At 44.4% G+C, this 27,439-nt stretch overlaps 2 protein-coding genes across 5 annotated transcripts in view; one reads left to right on the forward strand and one right to left on the reverse strand.

Annotated features, from left to right (window-relative positions):
• Window positions 1–7,896: 7,896 nt before the first annotated feature.
• Window positions 7,897–12,521, reverse strand: LOC117776423 (prostaglandin reductase 3-like). Its single transcript, XM_034610319.1, has 2 exons — window positions 11,453–12,521; window positions 7,897–8,958 (listed from the first exon to the last, which is right to left on the reverse strand). Exons 1-2 carry the CDS (start codon window positions 11,746–11,748, stop codon window positions 8,028–8,030), a joined length of 1,227 nt encoding a protein of 408 aa, XP_034466210.1. The 5' UTR covers window positions 11,749–12,521; the 3' UTR covers window positions 7,897–8,027.
• The window catches only part of LOC117776422 (teashirt homolog 1-like), a 37,583-nt gene continuing 21,131 nt past the window's right edge, over window positions 10,988–27,439 (forward strand). Inside the window, exons 1-2 of one of the 4 annotated variants that reach the window (XM_034610316.1) lie at window positions 10,988–11,249; window positions 13,401–13,972. In XM_034610316.1, coding sequence (XP_034466207.1) covers window positions 13,933–13,972 — 40 coding nt within the window. In that variant the 5' untranslated portion in view covers window positions 10,988–11,249; window positions 13,401–13,932. The other 3 variants (XM_034610318.1, XM_034610314.1, XM_034610317.1) reach the window with 3 other exon arrangements.

The raw sequence follows: 27,439 nt of genomic DNA on the forward strand, positions 1-27,439 counted from the left end.
ACACAACCTGTTTCTCGCATTCTGTCACTGCGATCACCTCCATAATTATTCCTTAACTTTCACCCGCAGCCTCAGACTTAGACTGTGATTCATTTAAAAAAGCATCATCCTCCTCAGGCCAGCTCCTCTGACACGCCGTGCTTCTCTGTCAAACTCTTCAAAGTCGGAGTTGTGCCTTTTGATGAAATCTTCTGACATATCAGTGCTGCAGGCTTGTATCTCTGAAGATGTCTCTTCGACAATCTCTTATCCTTTCAAGCAATTCAATGTGTTTTCTTCTTTTTGTTCGGATTTTAAGCAAACACCTCTTTTCATATCGGACCTTGTGTTTAACCCTTCTCTTCTCTGACACCGCACACACCGAGTTGGAGGTTGGAAGGTTTGACTGCAACTAATGACCCAAGTCACTGCTGACATGAAGTAAACTAATAGGAAGAAGTATACAAATGAGTGTGAGTTCTTAAGCTTTTTTTTCAAAGGCTGTTTTAAAAAATATATTTTTCAACAGCAAATACTGTTGAAAGTTATTTTCCTCTGAGCAGAGAGGCCCAAGCTACTGTGTTTTTACTGCATTTATTTCTGAACATGCACTGATTTACTGTGGCTATTTTGCCAACTATTTACCCAGTGATTTCCAGGCTTTCGCTTCACAGCTGACATTGAACATGGGCGCCGATAAACCATCCAGCGCTCCAGACTTTTCCTCGGACTTAACAATCCCGCCTGAGATCTCTGTTCCACCTCCGTCCTTCTCCCTCTCTCTCTATCTCACTTTATCTCTCACTCTCCATCCCTCCCTCCCTGTCCGAAGCTGTCCTCCCAGCCATCTGTCATGTGATGTTTATGGGCCCTTTTGCTTTTGTGTCCTGATGACCACTGTCACAGAGAGCTACCCATTACCGATGCGGCCTGATGAACGATGTTACCCAGACGCATCGCTGACACCCCAGTGTCCTTGGCCGCAGAGACGCTGCCTCGCCAGCCAGCTCAGGCCAGTAAAGAATGAGGACAGGGGGGACCTGGGGGAGCTGGACTGAGGACCTGTCCGTCATCCCTCCGACAGGAAGCTCATATTCCCCCCCCCCCTCCCTCCCGCCGCCGTCTTCCCTCTCCTTTTCTTATCCAGCCAATGGAAACATGGGGCCGGTAAGCATGGCGATGGCGATGATGTTGTCATTAATCCTGAGGTAGTGAATAGTGCCCTTGCCTTTCACCTGAATATATATCTACATCTGAACAGACACAGTGAGGGACCCTTGCTCCCCTCCAGAGGCCACGGAAGGTGCCCTAAAGGGTTAATGTAGGTAGAAAGAGATGATGAATGCTGCCGAGTGTGATTTTATCTGTCAAATAGAAACGTTAGTGCTTGTTTTCATCTTTAATTCAACACGTTTGCTGGTCGTACAGAAAACAAGAATACAGTTTTATTAGACTGTATCTGTATAGTTTGAGCCTACAGTGGTAAATAAATGCTGATAATACGATCTTTTAATTTGTGGTGAAATTGAACTGGGCCCCCTGCAAATGATTGTCTGTTTAATATTGTTACCACGGTTTGATGTAACTGCCTGGATATTTCCTGCCAGTTAATCATTTATTGATTTACATATTTAAAGATGTCCAGATGTCTGGTTTAAAATCAGGCTAAATTTGAAGGTTTCATGCAGTATGATTATATTTTACATGAAGAGCTTCAAATAGAAATATACAAATTCTGTTGAAACACCTTTCTTACACTTTTCGGCAGATGCTTTTATCTTCACTTTCAAATTATAAATATTTGTTTTTACTTAAATTCATTAGTTATGTTTTCATCTGTGTTTAAATGGTTTACTGTAATTTAACGGGATTACACAAAAACTCATTAGGGAAGTGAAAGGATTATTATGGTGAAAGGATGTGTTATGGATCAAGAAAGAGCCCATTCAATTTTTGTGCAGACCCGGATCAGGGGTCAGAACCAGGTTTTTTGTTTTTTTTACTTTCTATAACATTGCATTTTTTACATTTCCTTTGAGAATAGTTCATGGATCCTGATGAAAACATCAGGCATGTTTAGGGGACCGACATATGATCTAAATAAAACTCCAGATCGAATGAATTTAAATGTAGTTTCATAAGGGATCTGTTGGGCCTTGGTGGATGCTCCGAGTGCCCTTCTACTTTGAAAATAAACATTTGTTCACAAAAACAACCAAACTTTGGGAGCTGCTGACCAAAGCATCTAGAAGCCTTTCAGTTTTTAAACTAATTTAGCCCAGTTTTAACAAAAACCTGCAGAATTTGACCCTTTGTGGATATTTTCTGAACAGATATTTTCTCCTCTGTAAAAAAATATCTGTCCACACAACCTTCATTTTACGAAATATATCCGTCCAGGCGAGAACATAAATTCAAACGTTCTAACAAGCATGCTCGGTCTATATAGCCGCCATTGTTGTTGTGGTTTCTGGTGCATGCTCATTACACAAAGCAACATGCATAAAGTAAACTGAGATGTTATTGTTTTCCAAGCACGTACACATGAATAAAGACAAAGTATTTTAAAAATCGACACTTCGGAAGACGTTTGTAAAAAAAATCTCTGTTTTAGTGACTTAAAACACCGTTCATGTGTGGGAGGCCCAAACACAGAGGGAAAAGTTTGTTTGGCAAAATATCTGCATTAGCATGGACAGGGTGTTTGTTTAAGCAGCTCTACAATAGAGTTACTACATTATAACGGCCAACATTCTTGTGTCATACAAGAAATCCAATGAAAACAAATGATGTGTCAAAGTCACCTGATATTTAAGGTGTATTTATTGATTCACTACGCCAACCAATGCCTAGAGTAACAAACAAGAGCACATTCCACTTTAAAAACTGGCGGTCGCTGTTGGTAGCAGCACAGTGAATTAAATCATTTTGTCTACAAAGCTAACGATAACTATTAAAGTCAAATAGGTATTAATACATCCTTTCATCCACCATTCACTCTTCTGATGATTCCTTTAGTGTCGATTGAAGCCGAATAAAACCTGGGAATGAATACCGACTGTATTGTTTCCCATTGCAGAGAAAAGCCTGATGGTTGTTTTTGACGAGTGGAAAAAACACTTTCACAGCTTAACCTGCAGCCTTTCCTCAGAATGGATGTTTTCAATGTGGCTTCATTTGCTTGACACAAGTAATTTAAATCGTTCAAAACACAAACTACTTGTGTTCATTCACCTTTACTGGTTGACGCCACGCTCAAATACTACATGTTTGGTGGACTGCCGCATGATATTCTCAGCTTGATGAAACTACTGAGGTGAGTCTCACATTTGATCCAGTTATAGTTGAGTAATATGAACTTGTCACCATAGGAACAGGGGTTACATGACCTTTGCAACGCTCCGGTGCTTAAAACAAATAGCTCTGCACCTCTGGAGGTTAGACGGATAATATGAAACCAAACAGATGACGCTTACAAAAGAAAACAACAGGAAAGATAATCCTCGCACAATAGTGTTAACATAATGCGAACAATCTGTTGGACTAAATAAAAATCTCATTTATTCGACGAGACCCTCTCTGCTTTTGTGTCGTCCTCCCTCCCTCTCTCCCTCCTCTGTCTCCCTGTGAACATCTTTACTGGCCGCTGAAGCCGCTGATGAATTCTTAAGCAGATCAACTGATAATTGTATTTCATAACTGTCAGTTGTGCGAAGGCTGCCAGTGTGCCCAGGAGCTATTTGTGTCTCAGTGTGTCCTCCACACACCTTCCTTCCCTCCCCCCACTCTGTCCAACGCTCCCCAATCACCAGGGATGTGCTTACTGTCTCCAGCCCCCCGAATTACTCAATCAGGAGGACACGTTTACAGATGACACCTTTATTACAATTAATCAGGGGAACTTGATTAAGAAAGTTATTCCACCCCTTCATTGAGACTTATACAAGTGGTGCTGCCGCATATTGTAATTTATGTCCCACTGAGCTCTTGTGCTGCTGATAGACAGAAAAACCGACAGATTGCCAGCCATACTGAGACACATGTCGATGCTTCTCTGTGTGTGTGTGTGTGTGTGTGTGTGTGTGTGTGTGTGTGTGTGTGTGTGTGAGGGTGGACGTGCGCGTGCTTGCATTCCCCTAAGCACGTCTACGAATCGGGAAGCACGTGCACGGCCGCAAACAAACACATTACCCCGTCATTCTGTCATGCACAACTCAGGTTTCGTAAAGAGTTTAATAAATGACTTTAATTGGCTGTAGAGATGTGTCCGCTAAAGGAGGCTTGAATATTCCATTTCCCTTTCTTCTTGTCTCTTTCTTTCACTCTCACCCTCACACACACACACACACACACACACACACACACACACACACACACACACACACACACACACACACACACACACACACTCCTTGAATGAAGCCATCTCTTTACCTTTACTCACAGTTCCTGGGTCTGCTGTGGCTAATTAGTTGAGTGGGGTTTTAGGTTTGGTAATTAGGCGGAGGTAGGAGTGACGGGGGCTCGGGGAGTCTGGGAGTTGAGGGGGTCTGACTGACTTGCACAGAGAGAAACTGGACTGTCTGGATCCTGGCAGCACCAAGCAGCCAGCCAGTGTCCCTTAGGCGCCTGGAGGTAGACTACCATCCCACACTATGAGGATGATGTCTTTGTTATGTGCCACATGTTCCAGCATGGGGGAAACTGTGGGAAAAAAAGAGGGTTTAGTGAAGAAAAAAAAAGAGACACCTTTGAGAATTTCTCTGCAATGAATGTCAACATGCAACAATGAAGACCAGCGCTAAGCGGCTGTCTTGGATCCAAGTTTGAAATGGATTGGAGGGCTAAAACAAGTTGTAATGTCCTAAACCAGTAAGGTAGAGACGAAGAAAGAATTATATAGTGAGAGTAACGTGCACAGCAGCATCACTGTGGCCACAAAAAACAGGAGGAGACATACATCACATCAGAAAATTACAATGAATATTAGTATTAGGGTCAGTGATTTCTTGAATAAAGTTGTATTATTACGAGAATAAAGTTGGAATAAAGAAGAAAGTCGTAATATTTGAGATTAAGTCATTTTTTATTTTTTTTATTTTGTTTTAGGAAATAAGGAGCAAAGTTTCACTCCTTCTGGAACCAGGCTCATTGTTTCTTGAGAAAAACAACCCCTCGAATATCACACAGATGTAACCAATGATAACATCACAGTCGACTACTCCAACATTTCCTCCTCCAAAAAAAAGACAATTCCCCTCAAGTCTTTGTGGTTCTTTCTTCCGAGTTGACAGTTTCTTACACAATCTGTTCAAAGTCCTGATACTATATTAATGTGGAGCTGATGTGCCAAAATATTAATTTTACGTTAGTGCTCCACGTTCTTTATTGTATCTTCTTGATAAGTAGCTTAAATTATAACTTTGTTTTTGTAATATTACAATTTTATTTATTACAACTATATTCTCAAAATCTCTGATCTTTTGTTCCTTATATTTAATTCCCTTTTCTATTTTCAGTTTGCTAACATTTGTAGCATTAGCCACCACAAGCTACTGGTTGTAAAAGACCACTGCTGTAGTGGCAGAGCCCATGAATGTGTTGTATTATTATTAAGCTTTTCATTGAAAGTTCTTCTGTCAAAGGTAAATCTCACTTTGAGGTACACTGCTGACAAAATAAATCAAACATCAGAAAAATCGGTTTCTGAGAACAAAAAGCAGCACGTTAACTATTTTTCCTCATGAAGAACCATATTTTGCAGCCAGTTTATAGCAGTTGTTATAACCTAAGCCCGGCATTTATTTCATTAACTCAAATCAGTTCAATAGGGTAAATTTAGTTTACCTTACATTACTTGCATATGAGCAGTAAAATAAGAGTGACACTTTGCTTAATTCCGCCATTGAACAATTATTTCGGCAGTTTCACCCTCACAAAGTCTGCAAATGTGTCTCTGGAAGACCTTGTCTATCTTTAATGTCTTGTTTACGCTGCACAGATACAGGTCGCTTCAATACGTTGCCAGTTAGCAGCCTCCGACTGCTACACAATCCAATTAAATAAAGAGTGTTGTCTCTCCAGGTTGCTGTGTTCTTTTAATTGGGGCTGTGACTGCTCAATAATCAGCGGAGGAACAGGTAGGCCCTGGAGGACACCGAGACGAGGCCTCTCCTGTTAATTGAAGGGATGCTGAAGCTGGCCTCCTCCTCCTCCTCCTCCTCCTCCTCGCCGCGCAACATGGATGCACACGGCACTCAAGCATTCTAAATTCATCTAAACATCCACCTCTCTCACCTCTTGTGCACCTGGCATGTAAGAACTTGCTTTTGCAGCTTAACCCAGGTTGAGCAAACAGAAGTGTGACAGAGTTTGATGCCACGATTTAAAGATCTCCTTTAATATAGACTCAATACATTTCTCACTGGTCACGTCTCAGTTTTAATTATAGATTTAAAACAGCGTGGTTTCAATAAAAATATAATAAGAATAATTTACAGACATTAACTTTTAATTGCATAGATTGAAACATTTTATTAAAATTGGCCATTTTAGTTAACATAAGCAGGTTTAAAGTATTTAGTAAATTACGGTAATTAAAATACATGGACAGCTGGGAACAAACTGGGCAGCCCGAGATTTCTTTTTCAGTATCAACCAATAAAAAAAGCTTTAACATACATAATTAATAGCTAATAATCACAATGATTAAATGCAGGACTACATTTAAAAAAAAGGCCACTGTCTATGTTGAAGACTTCTGTTCTGACTTCTCCACTACAGACTCAAAACTGTCCCGGTGTGTTTCTGATTTCCTGCACCGTCTGGTGAAGGTAGCAGCTTTGCATGCTGGGGTCACACCTGTAATGTATTTCACACTGGGTTATATTTCGAGTGACCACCTGGATGAGGAAATAACATGTTCACAGTGCATGAGGACATACACCCCTCCCTGCCAGGTAGGAACAGGTGTTTGTTTTAGACAACACACACTACAGTCATACAACATGGACTGCATCAATACATCTCATGTTTATTTCTTATTGTTTTAAGGGAACGGGGTTGCTTTATGTCATTCAGCTTTTAAAAAATCAATCCTGTGAGATCTGGGAAACTTTTCACAGATGGAAACTTTGAAAGTTGCTTAAACCACTTCTCGCCTGAGTCTCATCTTTTTTTTCCTGACAATGATAATCTTCAGGTTATGTATTATCTAAACTTCCTGAGGTGCGTTGCACTGTTTTGTTTCTCGTTTCCGAAACTAAATCAAAGACAAAAAACGGAAATGACAAAAAAATATGTCAAAGAGCATTCCACAACGCATTCACTACAGGGGATTTCTTTTTCTCACGGTGAGGAAAAGTAATGGCATTTTTCTCGTCCAACTCCTGGTTAGCTGGACTAATTTTTTTTTTCTTATATATTATGTGCAGCTCTGGGGCATGTGAATGAAAAGATTGATTGTGTGAATGCCGATTCTGTCAGCCACAAACAGGCAATGAAATACCAAGCACACCTGGAGCAGCATTTACTTTTGACAGCCACATACCAATGTGAGCCCCTCCCATTAGAAAAACAATGAAGTCCATCATAAAACATTTATAGGAGATAAAGTGCCGACAGTGCTAAAAGCGAGAACATTGCGGCAGCAGGTCTAAAATTATTTCAGAGGTGGACTTCTTCAAGAGGGCGAGGGCGCAGGATTAGGATACACGATAAATATTAAGTTCTTGATCAAATTACAGATGTTTGTTTCTAAGATTATATCTAAATGTTTGTGTAATATTATCATCAATACTGAGCTATTAGTTAATCTTCTAATTTTTTAAATACCAAATCCATGGAAATTGTAAATTAGGGATGACTTTTTTTGGACACTTCACAACATGAGATATAAGATAAAAATAGACCATAAAGTTGTATGTAGCTTTATTTTAAATGCCATTTCAATCATCTTACAAAAATAATTAACCTGTGTTAAAAATAATTAAAGTCATAAATCACAGTAATCAAGTATGGTTTCATTGGTGCACTAACAATCTGGGAAATCACAGCTTGCTATTACTAACAGCAGGCGGTGCCACTTCCACCACGACTTTGCCCAGGTTTTTCCCAGAATACATGTAGTCCATGGCCCGGAAGACTGACTCTAAGCCTACAAACCTCCCCCCCTCTGCCTGATCCCCATAATCCACTTCACACACTAACTTCCCATTGGCAAACATCTGCATCATGCTACTCAGAGCCTCCCTGTAGTCGCTGTAGAAGTGGGGCAGGAAGAAGCCCCGCATGCTGGCCGACTTCTGCAGCAGCTTGACCGGCAGTGTTCCTCCTCTGAACTGTGGGATACCCGATGGCGTCTGGTACCCAGAGATGAAGCCGATCACTATGAGCCGACCCTTGTTGGCCAAAGTGTTCACGGCGACTTCTAAAACACTTCCTCCAACTGACTCATACACCACGTTTACACCTTTTGGGTACTCTTTCCGAAGCGTCTTGGCGAGGTCTTCTGTGGTGTAGTTGATCGGCCTGTTACAGCCGAGGGACTTCAGAAAGCCGGCTTTCTCGTTGGACGAACAGGTCCCAATCACGTGGCAACCGGCCTGTTTGGCAAACTGCACAGCAAACTGCCCGGTGCCTCCTGCAGCCGCGGTGACCAGGACCGTCTCACCTTCGGCCAGGTCGCCCAGACGTTTCATAGCGATGTAGGCTGTGGCACCGCTGACCAGCAGGGTGAGGAACTCTGGCTTCACTGCAGGGACGGGCACGCACTCCTTGGCAGGTACCACCGTGTACTCAGCAAAGGCACCACTGCGGAAATAGGCCACGTTGTCTCCAATGGTGTAACGGGAGCTGGCGCTAAGGCCGAGGCCGACAACCTCACCGATACCCTCGAAACCGGCATCGAAAGGAGGCTTCAGCGAGGGGTCGTAACGGCCCGCCGAGTAATTAATATCACTGGCATTGATTCCCACAAAACTAAAGACAAACAGAGAAAAGAACAACAGTTGTGGATTAAAAGGTGAGAAGATAAAACAGTTTACTGAGGAAGTTGTGAATAAAATGCATACAATACATTCATGATGGCGTACAAAAGCATTTGTGTGGTCATTAGCGTTTCCTGAATTCCAGTCTGAAGGTCAAGACTTCAGCTTCCTTCTCTAGACACGTCTGCACGGGGCATAAACACTCTGGTTTGTTTTGGCAATGATTCCCTTTTCTCTTGAAGAGAACAGTCCTGCTCTGACAGGGAAAGGCTTGTATCACAAAACACATTGCATGATGTCATGATTCATTGTCTTCAGAGACACCCACAACAAACTGCACTTTAAAAAAAAATCTTAGATAGTTGCTTCTTGCCTCGGCACGACGGCGGCTGTTTTCATCTTACTTCGGTAACATGCAGGAAACAAATATGTGGGAAAGGAATGTATAAATAAATCATTTACCGCCGTTTAGAGCAGCGCACATGCTGCGCCTCATTACTGTGCGTGTCACACGTGTACTTTGAGCTTGTAGATAATGCTTCTGTGGTTTAGAGATGGGCCCCGATGATATAACAAATTACCTTGATTTGTCTATTTTGTCTATTTTCCATCGATGGAATCAGTCTCCCCACAAAAAACGTGTTATCATCAAAGGCACAAATACTTCAATGTGCTTCAATGAAAATACTGAACTATTTCAGTTTTAACAAATTAAATAAGATTATATTTGCGACAATAAAGTCACAACTAGTAAAAAAAAAATATTTGAAAAACCTGAAACTGATAATTGCCAAAATGAAGATGTATATCCAGAACAGAAAACTCGAAACCCCACCACTTGTTACACCAACATTATAATACAAAAACACAATGTGATGAGAAATGCTCCAATTTAGAAAATATACTAAATTAAATAAAGAGTGAATACTTTCATTTTTATTTATAGCAGAAGTGAAATTGAAATCTATAAAAACTGTTCTCCAGAACAAATATTACTATTCTCTATAAACATATATCTGACTCCACCTTTGTGCAGAGTATCGTATTGGCTTCAGCAAAGTGACTACATTTAGTAAAACGAGTACACAGAGTGTTCTCGAATGTCAGGCTGAGGAGCACTTAGGAATCTTGGCATTTACAGATTTACATTATGTTAAAAACATCTGCTTCCTTTCACTCTATGAAAACTGTAATATATGGTGACGATAAAAAAAGTTTTATTTCTGTCTTGTGAATTAATCTGCTTCTATCACCGCAGTCGGGCTCTTTTCTATCATCAATTTCTCACTCTAGGTTTGTCATTAAACACATTTCATATGTACATTTGTTTAAGGTTACGCCGGTGCCGTGCCAAACGGAATAGGTGGCTCTCAGATGGCACAAACAGAAACAGATATATTTATTTCCCCTGTTGGTTAAAGCATCGTCTCTGATCTTGTGACGCCTCAGTAATGCACACACAAACGGCCAAAGGTCTTAGTTCACAAATGATCACTGTCTTACTGGGCAATAAGTCACTAACGTGGCCTGATATGCTTTACACTTGGTCTCATGGAAAATAAGTTAATTGGTGATAAATAACACAATAGAGCCTGGAGTGGACTTGTGTTTGGCTAATTTAACTTTGAAAATTATGTCAGACGTGGATTCATGCAGTCTGTGAAGTACAAATGAAAACGAGGAGAGGACACTACCTCTGGGGGAAATCTCACATTGAACCAGAATGTTACAAATGCATTTACGCCTTTCCCACTTTTAAATTACAAAATGCTGAATTGAATGGCATTAATCCATTTATATCTAAATGATGTAGACGATGTCAGGCTACATCTGGTTTGCATCACACACAGTCTGTGGTGTGTGTGTGTGTGTATAGGGACTTCAGGTGGTTTACTCTGCTTTAGAACCGTGAACCCACCGCTGGTTCCTGCTGCTGTGAATGATTGAAATGATGCTGCAATTCCCCGCGCCATGTAACAGCATCTCCCTCTCCATCTCCTGCGTGGTGCCAGTCTGAGCCCCCCCATGACTTTCTGTTTGCAGGTTGGTGACGTAGAGAGAGAGAGAGACAGGAGGGCAGAGGGGGAGAGAGACAGTGTGTGTGTATGTGTGTGTGTGTGTGTGTGTGTGTGAGAAAGAGAGAGAGAGAGATCCCGAGATGGATTGATAGACAAATGCAGAAGAGGGCGGAACTTGGAATTACAGTAGAGCGCTTTATTCCTCACGTATTTTTGCCATCTTGTGATGATGATGATCGCAGGTGCTGGACAAGGGTAAACTGAGGTAAGCGCGGACCTTTATTTTTTATTTTCTTATTTTCACAACTTCTCCACACTGTAGTGACACATACACATGAGATAATCACCCACAAATAGACTCATGACACGCTTTGGCACACGCGTTTGCTTATTCCGCGCGAGCAGAGCAGGAAACGGGAGTCTATTTCTGCACGTCTCTCTAAAAAAAAACAACAACCAACTACTTACCGATTCCTGACGAGCAGCTCCGCGTCTCCCGGGGTCGGCACCGCGACGCTCTGCACACACACGGCCTCTCGGAAATCAGGACTGAGCTTGGTGACGACCAGCTTGCTCATGCTGCTGGGTATGGAGGACCCCCCGAAATCCATGAAGTGCGCGGAGTAGGACAGGTCTATGATGGAGCGCCGCGCCGCCGGATGAACTCCTGAAAGTGAGTCGCTGGCTCCGCGCCCCCCGCCGATCAGCGACACCGCTCTCCCGCCGAGTCTCAGCAGCCGCGGCCGCAGGAGGAGGCTGGACATGGCGCCGATGTGTGACAAAGTTCACGGACAACTTGACGGGCGTGTGTGGCAGCAGTGAGCCCGGCTGCCATTAGCCTGCGCTACAGGCTCTCCCGGTGCACATGCAGGCCGGGCCGGGCCGGGTAGAGCCGGGCTTCCAAACGCGCAGTAGTAAATGCGAGAATAAAACCTTTAAACGCCGCGGCTCTATAATTGCGTGAGCCTCGCTCTACTTAACGCAACGCGCACGGAATCGAGTGTTTAGGATTAAAACGGCGCACTGGTGCAGCCTCGTAAGCAGCCCAGCAGCGCCCCAGACTTGTCGTCGGAGTCCCTCCCCTTCCCGGACACAGCGCTCACTTCCTAGTAAGGTGAAACAAATCAATCCTCATCTCCTGCCGTATCCTCAGCCCCGGCTCGCTTTCCTCCCACGGAAACACACACACACCGAACCCCGCCGGATCTTTGCTGCACATCTAGAAACACTTAACACAGCGTGGTGCGTAAGTGCGTAATTGCGCATCCGTTAAAATTCGCATGTTTTCCTCCCTAATCTGGAGAGCTGTTGCTGAACGATCGCGTGTACACCTGTAACCAAAGCGTGTGCTGGTGATCCGTGGAAGTGTGGTTTGCGTTCCACCGTGCACGTTGCATTTAGCCACGCTATAGCAGCCTCATTATCACCGTGTTGTCACCTGACTGTCTCCTCTGGAAGCAGAAACGTTGCACTGTTACTACAACATGTTGGACCAGTGAACACGCGTCCCTCCCCCAGTGGGAGTCAAACCCCCCGTGACAGTGGCACGCTTTAATACGCAGATAAAGACTGCATGCAAGTTGTTAAAAAAACACAATGGTCAATACTTGTTGTGGTTTGCAGAAGGTCTACATGTTGATATAAGTTTGGTTTTAGTTCCAACATAACCCTTCCCTTTGTCGGAGCTTTGGGTTTTTAAAAAGCAAAGGCAGAAGGAGAGAGAGAGAGAGGGAGGGAGAGAGAGAGAGAGGGAGAGAGAGGGGGGAAAAACAAGACAATTAAAAAGATTGACAGGTAGGCTCCTCTGTCAGGGGTGACGCTTGTGGAGAGGGGAGGAGTAAAAATGTAGCAGGAAAAGCCACTCGATGCGTCTGTCTATCAGTTGAGACTGTCTGAAACAGCTCCTGGATCCACCGCGTTTCCATTTTTTCTCTTTTCCTGTCGGGGAGACCTCGGATCAGTCCCAGGAGTTTGGCCCCCTCTTTGCTTTTCCTAAAAGCGGCAAATATCTGAGTCCATGTCGATCTGATGTGTTGTTGGCGAAGCTTGGATGCGCCTGCGTCTTGTTTGTTTGCCCCCTCTCTCTCAAGTGATAGCCTCTCCACCGCATCAGCCACCCCTCCACACAAAAAAAAAAAAAACGACTCTTGTCCAAGATGCGATGAGATGAGCGGCGGAAATCGCTTCCACGAGCCCTAAAACGTAAGTAGGAGAGAACCCCTGCTCGCTCCCGCTTATTCATCCATCTGTTTTCAGTGGGAGAGAAGGACGGGAAGGAGGGGAGGGAGGAAAAAGTCTCCGCCGGACTGGTGAGGCTGGATCCGGGCTGAGGTGGCGTGGTGGTGACGGGACTGACATTAACCCATCTAATGCCTGTCTATCTATTTCTCCCCTCTCCTTCTTTTCTCTCTTCCAGGTCTCCGCTAACAGAACGGGAAACAGACGGATACTTCCCAGAGCTGTGCGCTGCGATCACGCGGGACTTATTTGTTTGGTTGCTGCCAGAGTTTATTTATTTTTTAGTTTTGGCGTGTGCGTAAAAGACGCAGCAAACTATCGTCCCCCCCCCCTCCAAACAGCACTGGAGATTACATGGGGGATTTTTCCTGGTGGGAGTGAAACTGAAAACTTCAAGGTGCTCGCCTGCTGCCTCTGATTATTTATTTTTGACGTTTTATTTTTTTTTACCGCGAGAGAGATGAAGGAAGATGATCTTTGATGGACGTGAAGTTGTCAGGAGCTGGCCGAACGCCGTCGTAGTTTTTGAGCTGATCCTCGCTGAAACCGACCCGGCTATTGAGCCCCCCAAAGAGCTGGCAGTTTGAAAAAAGAAGACTTGACATTTTCAGCCCCGGCCCCCGAGAAACGGGATGATTTTCCAACACTGATAAGACTTGTAATTGTGTGTAATTCCTGCATGAGAAGCACCGTGGAACGGGACGGTCACTATGCCGAGGAGAAAGCAGCAAGATCCGCGGCGATCAGCAGGTATTACCCGCCCCTCCATTCCTCATCCCAGTAGCCAAACTATACTTTTTTATTCACATGTGCCAAATACACACATCTCCTTCCACACCATCTTCTTTAACTGTGCTGCATGCTGGGATTTATTTTACTTGTCTGTTAAATTTAATTTTCCTGTGTTACTCACTCACCTCCTGAGCATCACTTTTTATTTTAAAATGTGACCAATTGCGCAAATGACGCACATATCTGCGCAATGCCACTTTGAGGTCTTTTATTTATTTTTTTTATGTTCCCTTTTTGCCAGGAAAGTTCTCTTAATACTGGTGAGATAAACTAAATGGCATGTTATGGGGGATAAAAGGGAGCTTTTGAGGTTCAAGAGTGAGTAATGATGAATAATTGACTGGGAAAGAAAGGGGTAGAAAACTGGTGAGAGCCGGTTTTTTCCCTTCTTTCTATTTTATTAGAGGATTGCCATCCTTGATTTGATACGTGATTGATCGCCTGTCATGTGGCAGTCTTTGATCTATTCATCCCTGATAAACATCAATAAATCCTTCCATGAAGACAGCCATGTCTCTGGTCGGTTTTACCACTCCAAACACACACACACACACACACACAAACACACACACAACCCTCCTGTTGTCTCAACCAGGAGGTGGAAAAAGCCAAATAAAGTTGTGGAAAATCACCTCAATTTGATTTGATGTGAACAAGCAAAAGCAAATGAAAGAACTGTGTGTGTGTGTTGAACAGATCAAAGAAAAGAAAAAGAAATCATCCCAAAACACCCCTTTTTTAATCAGGTGTTTGACTTCCCTCGTGTGCCTTTTCCTTCCTAGACATGAATGTTGAGGGTTTCTTTGCCGCGTTCCCATCCAAATTCACCCCACATTCCCTGTAAGAATCAGTCCAGTAATGAAATCAATATCCACCGCTGGAGGGGGAGTATAATATTTGCAATGTGACCAACTGATAAAACCAGGTGTTGGCAGAGGACCGACAAGGTTGACTTCAAGTGGTTTGGATTTGGACTCCCCCTTTTCTCCTCTCGTCTCCCTGCAGCCTTTAAACAAATGTAAATGAGTGACAGGGGTTTCTACCTCTGTGCTAATGAGGCCGAGCCTTTGAAGTTAGGCATTAACAACTGGAGTGAACAAAAGACAGTTACAGAATTTTAAAGAGATTTTGAAATATGAGGTGCAAAGCGGGTCGAACAGGAGGGCCAGCCGACGAAGACTTTGAACTCAGCAGGTTTTATCATTTTAAGCAGAGAGCTGGGGATGATAGCGGCGGTGGTGGTGATGAGGAGGATGAGGAGGAGGATGAGAAGGAGTGTGGGATGCATGGGGGAACATTCAACCAGTGCTCGCTGCTGACTTCTTTCTTTCTCCCTTTGCCTTTCTAGCAAAGCAAGTTTTCATGTGATTTCTGGCCCACACTGCGAAGCAAGGATTCAGATTTAGATATTGAGTCTCAGTGCACTTTTGTGTGTGTTAGAGTGTGTGTGTGTGTGTGCGCATGAGCATGAGAGAGAGAGAGGGTAACGGATATCGTATGGGTGAAATGTCCCCACGCAAAGAGGTCAGCCACGGTCGGAGCAGATTGACTCCTGTTAGGTTTCTGCTCGTACGTAGATGGAGGCATGAAAACATGACATCACTTTGACCCTGTCTCCCCCCACCGCCATCACTGCCACAACACACACACACACACACTCACACCATTGATCCGTAGCACTGTCCACTGAGTGCCATGCACATCATGGTTTGTAATGGTCAATCACAGCTTGGCAGACGGGATGTTTTCCATTCTTCCATGAACATGACGGTCAGTCAGAGATAACGCCCTCCACGCCACAGTCCCATTGGCAAAGAATAAGTACACAGACACACACACACACACTGGTAGCTGGTGCTGACCTGTGGCTTTGTCTTAGAGAGGATATTGCTCATGGTGGGACTGAGAATGGAAATCAGAATTAAAACAATAGCAGACTTGTCGGGACAGCCGTCCTTTAATTTCTCATCCTCTGCCTTCTTTAAGTGAATGCTATATGTTATGCTAACTTGTATTTGAATCCTCCAAGATGACGCGTAAAAATGTTCCAGCTAAAGGCAGAAATAGCGAAAGATGGAAGCGGATTTTAGTTTCGATTCAGATGTGGAATGTTTTTGTTTATTTTCTTATAATATTTATGCAAAATTTTAGCCAACAGAATTTTTTCATAGAAAAAGTTTAATATTTTTTTTCTTTAATTACTGGTTCGTTAGATAATTTAAAGTAAATATAATATTTGGGCAAAAACATCTGCTTTTCAAACATACGATTTTATTCACACAAATATTGCATGATTATCTCAGTAGTATTTTGAAGCTTATGTGTACGTGTGTGTGTGTGTGTGTGTGCTTGCGTTTTGTTAAGATTTTCATAAAACGTCCAAGATTTGATATAATTTTCTACAGATGAAACAACTGTGGCACTCATTCTACGTACAGGAAATGTACATTTAGGAATATAAATAGGAAAGCCCCGATGGCGAAAGAAACTTAAAAACAAAACTGCATCAGAAAGTGTGTGAGAGCATATTATGTATTTCTTTGTGCACAGTTGCATGCTCCTGTGTGTGATATTCCACTTGTGGCTTCACCTCCATCGTGAAATGACTCCATTCAAAGGTGATGAGGACAGGAACGGAAGTCGGGAGCAATTTATGGGCAGAATGGAGTGACGCCGTCTTTCATCCGAGGCCAGGCTTAGAAAGTCGTACAGGGAGGAAGAAAGAAGGAAGACGGGCAGAGAAGATGCTCGCTCTTATTTTTGTGGAGCACGATGGTTAATTATAAGAAAGAGTGTGTGTGTGTGTGTGTGTGTGTGTGTGTGTGTGTGTGTGTGTGTGTGTGCGTGTGTGTGTGTGCGTATAGAAGGGTGGGGGGAGTGGGTGGGTGGGTAAGGTTGCTTCCCGTTGGCTTCATTAGAGAGAGCCCTAATTATCTGTGCAGCTGATGGATTTGTGACAGGCCCTAACGATTAATGCTGACAAATTCAGTAAGGTGTCAAGTCCGCAGCTGCCTTGATGTAATCAAGTTGATATTATACAGTCCCCATAGCCCCTAGTGCAGCACCAACTCAATTTGCCTGTGCAGGTGACAAATGGACTTTGCTACCTGACTAATCACGTCAGGAGACAATGCCAGTTAATGACCTCGGCGAGCCCCCGCCACCCCCACCACTCTTTATAACCTTGTAATAAGCGAGCCAGGCCGGCTACAGCACATCACAACCTTTTCCTCTGTCCCACTCCCCTTTCTTAAAATTACTATCATCTAATTCCTTTGCTTTCATCTGAATCCTTTCAACCTGAATTTCTGAGTCAAAGTGCATTGTCTCAAAGTTTCCTCTTGTTTTCAGCTGGAATGTGAGGAGGGGGGGGGGGTGAGATTATTTTTTTAACTGTTTCAAGAAGATTTATTTATTTTTATATTAATGCCGCGGCTCAGGCCTGCTCTAACCACTTGATATATCGGCACTCCAGAGTAATCCCAGGAACCATTTTTAAAATCTCGACATTCTGTTGAAGTTTTTACACTTTTGCATGTGTTACAGCCCTGCTAGTAAATCACCAACATATCATAACACGGGTCTCCACGCACTTTGGCTGAATGTCCTCCCCAACTCAGAGCTGTAGCCGCCTCGCTGAAGGCCTCCCCCGTTTTATTCTGAGCTGGAGAATCACAGTGCCCAGGGATTAATGATTTTGCATGCCCGGGGTAGCTAAGATTACACAGCGACCTTTGTGCTCTTATTTGATGATGCTGTTATGTGATATTCTCCCCTCGAAATAATCAGCATGCTGAGATGTATGTGCCCCCACTCCTCTGTCTACACCAGCGTCCTGAGGAGTACAGCAGTGTATAGCCTCTAGGTGTGTGTGTGTGTGTGTGTGTGTGTGTGTGTGTGTGTGTGTGTGTGTGTTAGTATGTTTACCTTTAATGTTGCAGAACACCCTTCATCCTAACAATGAGATCAGTGTTGTTCTGATGAAAACTTAATTTTCAGGAAAGTGTCTCTGGATTAAAAGTTGGGGTGGCTCGTAACTTCCCGATGGCTTAAAGGCTCCACAGCTTCTGAGAAATGAGAAGTTTATGTTAGAATTTGATGAAAACACTGTGTGTGTGTGTGTGCGAGAGAGAGAGAGCGAGGGAGAGAGACAAAGGTGAAGAGAGTGTGTGTGTGTGTGTGTGTGTGTGTGTGTGTGTGTGTGTGTGTGTGTGTGTGTGTGTGTGTGTGTGTGTGTGTGTGTGTGTGTGTGCACGCTTGTAGCATAGTGCTGACCGGTGTTAGTTTTCCTGGAATGAATAACTTGAACGAGTGTAACGGTAACCTCGCCATGTTAGTCATCATCTTACGCAGGGCCTGCCTTCAGATCCCCTCTCCGTTTCCCCCACAAGAGCACGAAAAACAAACTCAAACAGCAGCTCCGCACATTTCTCACTTCTGACTGTCATATCTGTTCACGATTCACCATCAAACGGAGGAATATCAGACGGAGCAGGAACACATATTGATCCATGCAGCCTGTTTTAGTTTACCCCGTTCAGTTGGGCTGTATCCTTCCTATAGGAGTTCCCTTTGGGGTGTGTGTGTGTGTGTGTGTGTTTGGACGCGGTTAGAGGTTACGCTAATTGGAGTGGCAGTGTCGTTAGCAGGTGGCATCGATCGACCTCGTCGATGGCCACTTTTGCTCCTGCGCCACCCTCTGAAACTAATAGTTAAATTTACATCTGGGATTTGAGCCAGTCAAAGGTCAGACATGCTCAGCTTGCTCTGCTAATGCTTCGAGTCACCACAAGTGCTCCTGGTGTGTGTGTGTGTGCGTGTGTGGTATTAGTTCCAGGCACGGTACATGCATTAGTTACGTTTATTATCCTTGCAAAATGTAATTCTGTAATTCACAAGCATTTTGCTCAAAACACATTACATTCTCATCACTCAAACAGATTCAAGATCAGCATGAACGTTTTTTTTTATTCAGTATTGATCATCAGTGAATAACTAATATAATCAAATGGAAGGTATTAGCAAGGTTTAATCCGCATATGTAAAGCTTTTCCTGTTCCCATAAATACGGAGATATTTCACACCATGGTATTAATGCCCGTCCTTGTCTCTTTCTCTCTCTGATTCTTTCCGGGGCATCCTCAACAAAAGCTGCCCTGAGGGCACGCTACACACACACACGCGCACACACACACACATTGTCAACCATAAACACAGACAGTCAGCCTGACAGACAGACAGACACACACACACCTACACCTAATGCTTAAGTGCAGCCAGCATGTCTCTGTGGGAGGTCATAATGGAGGTGGCTTAGTATGATGGGAAATCATATCATTAAAGCAGCCAGATGTGCTTTGTTGCCTGCCTTGCAGCTCATAAAAACAGCAGCAAGTCATGGGATCCAAAAAAGAAAGAAAAAAAAAAATCCAAGTCTGAGAAAATCAAGTCTGAAACAGATAGAAAGCAGCCCTCTGGGACCGGGCTGACAAGCAGTCTTACTCCTGACTGCCATAGAAAAACAATTTCCCCCCAAATAAAGAATTTTTGTTCTCATTTTTCAATGTTGCAGCAGCATAACAAACTTGTTTTTTTATCTTTTGTGAAATTCCGATTGGACTCAAAGCTTTGATAAACAGCGTGCTGTTGCTGTTATCAGCGTTGTGTTAAGTGTGCTTAATTACTATGTAATATTTGTGTTGTGCTGAGTAATTACATTTTGTTCAGGCTCCACAGTGGGGATGTAAGGCTAAGGAGAGCATTAATGAAAATTTGTTGATATGTTGTGTTTTCTGGAATTTTCCTTTTTCTCCGGCACATAATTTGAGACGTGAGGAAGATAAGAGGGGAAGCGTTCAAGAGAAGTAGTCGAGCAACATTTAAGGCAAAAAATTGACATCTCAAATTTTCTTAAGTATTACATTTGCAGAGGGTAAATTTGCTCTCTTGATCAGTGCCATGCCTCCTCGAGAGGCAATGGGAAAGTCTGCTAGAGCCAAATTTAACATGTTACTTCTATCAATAAAAGATGAGCAATTACAGAATATTTTGTCTAATAAGTATTTGAATTCCTTGGCGCAGGAAAAAAACATGTAGCTTACCCACTCATTACATCAGTTAGCAGGGGGAGTGAGAGGCAGCTCTTTGATGCCAACAAACAAACAAGACAAACGAGATGGGCCCACTACAGAAGAGCAAAAGCCCTATCCAGGGACATCCAGCCCCTGCACACTCCTCCCTCTCCTCCGTCTCTTCCTCCTCTGCGCCTCTCTACCTCTCTCTCCCTCTCTCCGTCTCTTTCGCATACCTCTCATCTCTTCTTTCATTTCCCGGCACTCCCTCTCTCCCTTTATTTCTTGCACTTTTTCTCGTCTCAGGCATGTTTCTCCTCTTGCATCCCCGTCTCTTCTGGATAAATACTCATTTTTTTGCCAGTCAAAAGCAAAGAAAAAAAGAGGGAGAAGTGCTGGTGGGAGGGGAGGGCGAGGATGGGATGAATGAAAAACGGGGATAACAAAATGCTTTTTTTCCTTCTTTAAAAAAAATTCTGTGCTGGTTTTTTTCTTCCCGTTGGTTCTACCTCATCAGACAAAGTTAGGTGGAAATCGTCGGGGAAATGAAACGCTGAAAGGGAAACACAGTTTACCTGTGCATTCTAGATTTTTGTGGAGGAATTTTTTTTCCGGCAAATACCGAATCAACTGAACACGGGTTAAGTGCCTGCAGGCATGTAACGAAAAACATCTGTTTCGGCGCTATTTGAACTGTCATTCCGATAATCAAATAGCGGCAAGGAAGATTGGGAGACTGCGTGTTGGAGGATGGCAGTGGGCACCAATGTTTAGTCCACCGGCAGCATCAAACACGGCGGTACGAGTGGGTGGGGTTTTATGTGGGTGGATGGATGGTGAGGAAAGGGGTGGTGGGATGGAATCATTTTGTGTGTGTGTGTGTGTGTGTGGATAGGGTTGGGGTGTGTGTGCAGCTTTTAGGACGGGTATTAGAGCTGACAGATGAACGGGACGATGGACAAATTCTCCTGCAACAGCTGTGACTGCCGCCATTATCCTGACAGGTGTCAATTAAGAATTACTGCCCGGCCGGCCGAATGCCCCCCCCTACTCCTGACTCGCACACATGTCCCTCCATCCCTACAGTACACCCCCCCACCCACCCCCTTGTCCAGCTGTCGGCGTGCGAGAGAAATAACACTTTACCCTTGTCAGCGTTGTCACAGGCCCCTGCAGTCCCGGTTCTCTCTTCTTCCCCTGACTTTGAAACGTCGGCCAGTGGCAGGGGCTCGCTGATCAATCGCGCGGCGAATTAGTGGTGATCATGGTGATGTGGCTGTAGGTGGACGATAGGGGCGTCGGGGGTGTGGGGTGTTTGTCCATTTTTCTCATGTACAAACTGTGATCCCCGTTTGTAGCCAAGTCTACCCTCGGGTTACCGAACATCGGCAGAAAGAGGCAATGACGTGGGCATCTTAAAGAAAAAAGCTCCTTAATGACAACCTTGGAGTGTTTGGTTGCATGTGTACACAGTGTGTGGTGTGTTCACCTTTTTTCAGAACAGCGGCTGCAGACTTAGTCCTAAATGCTGGTTCTCTTGATCGCCTCTCACTCGGCCTGTTGGCTAAGGGGCGCTCTTATTCCACATTGTTAAGTGGGGAGCTGAGGTCAGTGAATGGGAAAATGAACAGTTGCCATTGCCCATCTCAAAGGCTCCTCTCCAGTAAACCTGCAGGATGATAAACACATTCTGAGGTCGGCAGACATGCTTCTGGCTTTAGGCAAAAAAAAGAACATTTATTTGGTGTGTTCTCTCTTCGCGACATTTTCCTCAATTGTTAGGGGGTTAAATCGGTGCAGTGGCATATACGCTTAAATGTCCTTTTAATTGTAAAAGTGTAATAAGCATTGTTATAAATATATGTGTGTGTGTGTGTGTGTGTGTGTGTGAGTAGTTACTTAGATGTCGTGCCACATACCTTTATATCTAATAATACACCATATACCTTTGCCTTACGTGCACATGCTCCAATTGAATTTTAAAGTCATTATATGCTCATGTGCCACACTGTTGACACTGTGTCGTTATTACTCGGCTCCTGTAATAAATGCACTTTTCAGTGCCGGCGCAGAATAAACATGAGAAGCTTCAGTCAGTGGAAGGAGGAAGCGAAAAATGGCAAAGTGAAAAAGCAACATGAGAGCGAGTGCGGAAAGCTCCCCAGGAATACACAGATGGATTTGCATGTTCACTTGGGAGTTACAGTTTTGGATTTCCTCCCTCGAAATCATTTGCCACAGAAGATAACCGTGCAAGATAATATCAGTGTTATTTCGCTACTCCTGCTTTATTTGCATATCTCTTGTTTTAAATAAGGCAACCCCTCGGAGTGTAATTCGGTTAGTTTTTTTTCGGAGATTCACTCGGCATGTTTTTTTTCTCCCTGTCCTCATCACAAACCTAAGCTCTCTCTCTCTCTCTCCCTCTCCCTCTATCCCATTTTATTGCGTTCTTTCTTCAGGCCTTCCCCCCCTCTCTTCTGTCTCACACTGGCACTATACTGCTCTGAGCGATTATCAAACCTGAGAATATTTTCCATCCCCATGCAAATCACCCACCATGCTCTCTTATCATTCCTGCTTTGCCCCTCCATTGCAAATGGTTGTGTGTAATCAAAGTAAACGGCAGCTAAAGCAAAAGGGAAAACGCTCTTTGTGGAGATGGATGGAGGGATTAAATATTAACCGGATGCGGCTGACTTAAGGCAAGTGTTTTACATAGCTGCTCCTGCCGCGGATGCCGCGCATTGATCCCCTCGCCCTGGTGCCTTCACTTGTTTAGTTGTCTGCTGTTAATTTTTCACCGTCATCTCAGTGGCCAGGCCGTTAAAGCGAAGGGAGAGAGAGAGAGCGAGAGAGAGAGAGGGAGGCCAATGACTGGTTCACCCCCCCCCTTGCTTTTAACGGGGGCAGGTGAGATGGATGATAGCAATTTGAAATTTTGTTTGTGCGTGTGATCATGGAGATTGTTTTTGGTATTACCATGGTGTAACCATTCCCAGTGATTAATTGGAGCCAATGCTTTGCTGGAATCGGAGGAATCTTTGGAAACGGGAGGTTGCAGGTTCTCCACCTACCTCCCGTCTCCACTCGTGAATGTGGTGTTTATCGGCTGACCTTGGAGTCCGACAGTGCTGCCTTCTTACACACACACATACATGCAACAACACACTCCCAGGATCCTGGCTCCACACACTGCCCCCCTTGTCATATCACTTCCTTCATTTCCTCATGCCTCCTTCTTCCTCTCCTCCAGCTGTGATTAAAAGAAAAAATCAGACCACTCAAACCGAACCTCGGGGCTAAAAGGAGACTAAACAAAAACAAAATGGCTACAGTGGCCACACTATCCATGTGGATGGACATTAGTGGTAGGAATGTTCTTTCACCGTGTCTTTTCAATGTGTTTGTTGTCTACATGTGTATAGCAATATCCTGCGGGTCACAGAGACAGCTTGTTAACAGGGGGGCTCATACCACTGGTGGTTTTACACCCCTCCTCTAACAACTCACACACACACACACACACACACACACACACACACACACACACACACACACACACAGTTGCACTGGTGCAGTTGACGGCATTGTGAAGGCCTCCTGGCATTTTTAAGTGCAGTGTGTGTCAGTCCTGCAGCGGAGCTCTACCCCTGCAGTCGTCAAACATGGCCACCACTCATCACTCAACCCTAATGATGCCCCCCCCACCACACACACACATACACACTCACTAACTCAAGCACCTCCCCTCCCCACCCTGGCCAGAGTGCACATCTGACAGGGTCGTAGGCAGTTCGTGACCCCCAGGTGGCCGCAGTCTGGCCGCTCGCTGCACTCCTCTCCATGTTTTTGTTTCTTGTCTTTCTCTCCCTCTCTCTCTGGCTCTGTTTCTCAATGTTCCTCGGCGAAACTCCACATTCCATTTAGGTTCAAACAGATACGAGTCCCTTCGCAGCGAGCGTCAGTGTTTTGGGGCGCTGTAAGGTGCAGATAGCTGATATTTATAATGCTGCATGGTGCTAATTTGACAATTTGCATGCCACCTAAAAATTCCAAAATATTTTGTGTTTCAACCAGAATGCATGCGACGGAAATGCTCTAAGCCAATAAGCCAGTAATAATCGCAACGATAATAATAATAACACTAAAAATATTGTTGCCTTGTTGTTTAATCCAATCAAAGTGCGGCATTGCTATTAAATATGGTTAAAAGAGCTTCCCTAAGGAAAGTGTGACGGTAAACATGAGATTGGAATATATCCATCATATCAGACTAACAGTCATTATTTCAATAAACGACAAATTTGCAATATGTCTGACCCTCCTCTTTCTTTTCCTCCTGTGTCTCTTGGATCCTCACCAACTTCTCCTCCCTTTACACGCTGTTTTCTTTTTTCTCTTCTCTCTGTGTCTCTCTGTGTCTCTTGCTCTTTTGCTCTCCTTTAGTCAAAGTAGCCCTGGTCCCCATAGCAACACATAGTGAACTCTTACTCATTAGTGTGTATGCAGTCCCACTGAATGGCCTCAATCCCGTTTCCTCTCTCCTGTAGTTTCTCACCAACACGCAAACCGTCACCTCCCCACGATTTTATCTGACCGGGCCGAGTGTGACGGAGTGATGAGATTTTAGACGTTTGCTTGATTTTAAAATCAGTGTGTTTGTCTTGTTGCAGTGGCTGAATTTTATGTGTGTGTAAGAGATTTCATGAAGATTGAGAGGCGACACTGGGAAACGTCCCTTCGTCACGCCTGACTCACGCTGGGCTCTGTTTTATTTATTTATTTATTTTTGCTGTTAAATCTCCAGAGCGCTGATAACAGGTCAGCCGTTGAGAGAGAAACGAGACAGGGGAGGGGTGTAAAGAGAGAGTGAGAGAGTGAGTGAGAGAGAGAGAGAGAGAGAGAGAGGGGTCGGGGTAGGGGTAGAGTGAAGAAGAGAAAGAACCAGGATATGATTAGAGAGGGAGAGAGAGAGAGTAAGAAAGTGTGTATGCAAGAGAAAAAAAAAGAGAGAGATTGGTCTTCTTTATGCTGGCTCACCCATTGCGTGGGCGGCGCATGGAATGGAGGGGTCAATGGGATGCCGTGATAGGCTAATCTGCCAGGAAGGGAGGGTTAGGGCAGGCCTCATGGGAGCAGCTCATTGGCTAGACTCATTTGCCCTCTGAAATAAAATCTCATTGCGTCTTTGTTTTCTTTTTTTTTTCATCGTTTGAAGATTGATAGTGTGGGTATTTGCTCTGAAATCTCTTTTCGAGTGTGAATATTTATCTGCTTGCATCTGTACTGTATGTGCCTCCATAACAGTGTGTGTGTGTGTCTGTGTGTGTGTTTGTGTGGCATACTTTTCTTAGTTCATCCCAGTTCCTGTGGGAGTGTGTGTGTATGTGCAACGTTTCCAGAGCTGTGTGTGCTCGTCCTCCAGTCAGACACATGGATGACAGATGACCCAGTGGGAGACACCAGCCATCCTGCCCAACCGGAATCTTACCCCCCCCCCCACAAACTCTCCACCTGCCCCCCTCCCCACTTGCCTACTAAAAAGTGCATACTTTTGTTTACTTCCTCGGCTCTTGGCCATAAATCCTGGATCCACCTCCGATGTGGCGTTGCCCCCTTTTCCTCGGGTTACAGCTTTGTACACGGTCATAATAGCTACGTCACCGTGAGCGTGTGTGTGTGCGGGAGAACATGCCTGTCTATCGCTGTAGGCTGGCTGCGTAGGTAATGTGGGTGGGTGGGTGGCTTACTGGACCAGAGGAAACCTAAATCCTCATATAAGAAGGCCATGCACTCAGCCCGGGCCGAGGGAAGGAGAGAGGAAGAAGGGAAGAGAGAGAGAGAGAGAGAGAGAGAGAGAGAGAGAGAGAGAGAGAGAGAGAGAGAAGGGAAAAAAGTTGATTTCCTTTTTCAGCAGAGCCATACATCACAGGGCCTCCCAGCTGCAGTGTCACAAGCTGACAGAATGACATGTGTCATTTATCAAAGGGGCCAGGCGGGGGCCTTGGGAAACGTGCACCACAAAGCCTGAGAGAGTTCATTCCAACGCTCAACCCTCCCTCTTTCCTCCCCTCCCTCCCTCACTCATCTCTACTCCTTCAGCCCGCCCCCGCCGTTCACTCTCCTCCTCGTTTTCTCTCCTCTCTGCACCCCCCCACCCCCTTCCTCCCTCAGCCCCGACCACCTCCACCACCCTCCCTGCTCACTTTGCCATGGTGCCAAAAAACCCCAGTGAGTACAGGCGGCTGCTTTACCTTAAAGCCAAAGTCACTCCAACTTTGAAGAAATAAATCACATTAAAAGAACATTTAAAACCGACGTTTCCCTGCAAGCTCATACCTCAGCAGCCTACACAGAAATTTATTACAGTCATTCACAGCATTATCGCCCAACGCTGATAATTATTATACTTCAGACCCCAAAGTTTTGGTGTTGAAACATATTTAAAGCCGCACCTCTTGGATGAATAAACTGACATTTTAAGGGAATGTATGTGTGTGTGTGTGTGTGTGTGTGTGTGTGTGTGTGTGTGTGTCGAACTCCTCCAGGCTGCTCCTGATCTGATCTGGTAAACGGCTGCCACTCTTTTTCTGATTATTATTATTGTACTTCATATCATTCTCTACTTATTTTTCTATCACTTTTATTCAACTCCCTGTGGTCTTGAACACACACACACACACACACACCCACACACACACACACACACACACACACACACACACACACACACACTTTCCATACCTACTACTGAAAAGTTGTTCGACAGAGAGATTACAGCTCTCGGGCCCCCTGTCAGAGGTCTGCGGGGTCACAGCACTGAACGCTCGGGGCCCGTTTAAGAACACATTACGTCGCGGAACAGCTTGTACATAGGAGCGCCTGTTGTAACCTATCTGTCAGCTACTATGGCGAGCCGTGTCAGTCCAGTTGTGGCGTGCCTATCTGCAACTTTTTGTGTCGATGTCTTACCTCACCGCGTGCACTCCATTTCCAGCTTCCTCTCATCCATCATCGGCTCACCTTTCATCCCAAACCCCCATTCACCCCCATCATCAAGCCCCTGCTAGGGTTAACTCTATCCCAGCCACTTCCAGAATCAATAAACTATCTCACCTGGGCGCCCCTCCCTCCCTCCACCATAGACAGATTAGACGCGAGGAGGGGGCAGAGTTTTAACGCTGTAATCGGCCTCTTGTTTAGCGTTTGTTTTAGTCCCCATATTTGTGCGACGTATTATTATATTATAGAACATGCTCTTGGGTCCAATTAATAAGCAAAGCTCAAGTCAAATCAATGTAAAATTATTGAGGGGGGGGATACACTGAAATAAATCACATAATTCTAGAGC

Source organism: Hippoglossus hippoglossus, chromosome 16, assembly GCF_009819705.1.
Source record: "Hippoglossus hippoglossus isolate fHipHip1 chromosome 16, fHipHip1.pri, whole genome shotgun sequence".
NCBI classification, from domain to species: Eukaryota; Metazoa; Chordata; class Actinopteri; order Pleuronectiformes; family Pleuronectidae; genus Hippoglossus; species Hippoglossus hippoglossus.

Coding starts and splice junctions, on each gene's coding strand:
- LOC117776423 (XM_034610319.1), bottom strand. CDS start 11,748: ATGTCCAGCCTCCTCCTGCGGCCGCGGCTGCTGAGACTCGGCGGGAGA. Junction 8,959..11,452: donor GAGCTGCTCGTCAGGAATCG/GTAAGTAGTTGG, acceptor GTTTGTCTTTAG/TTTTGTGGGAATCAATGCCA.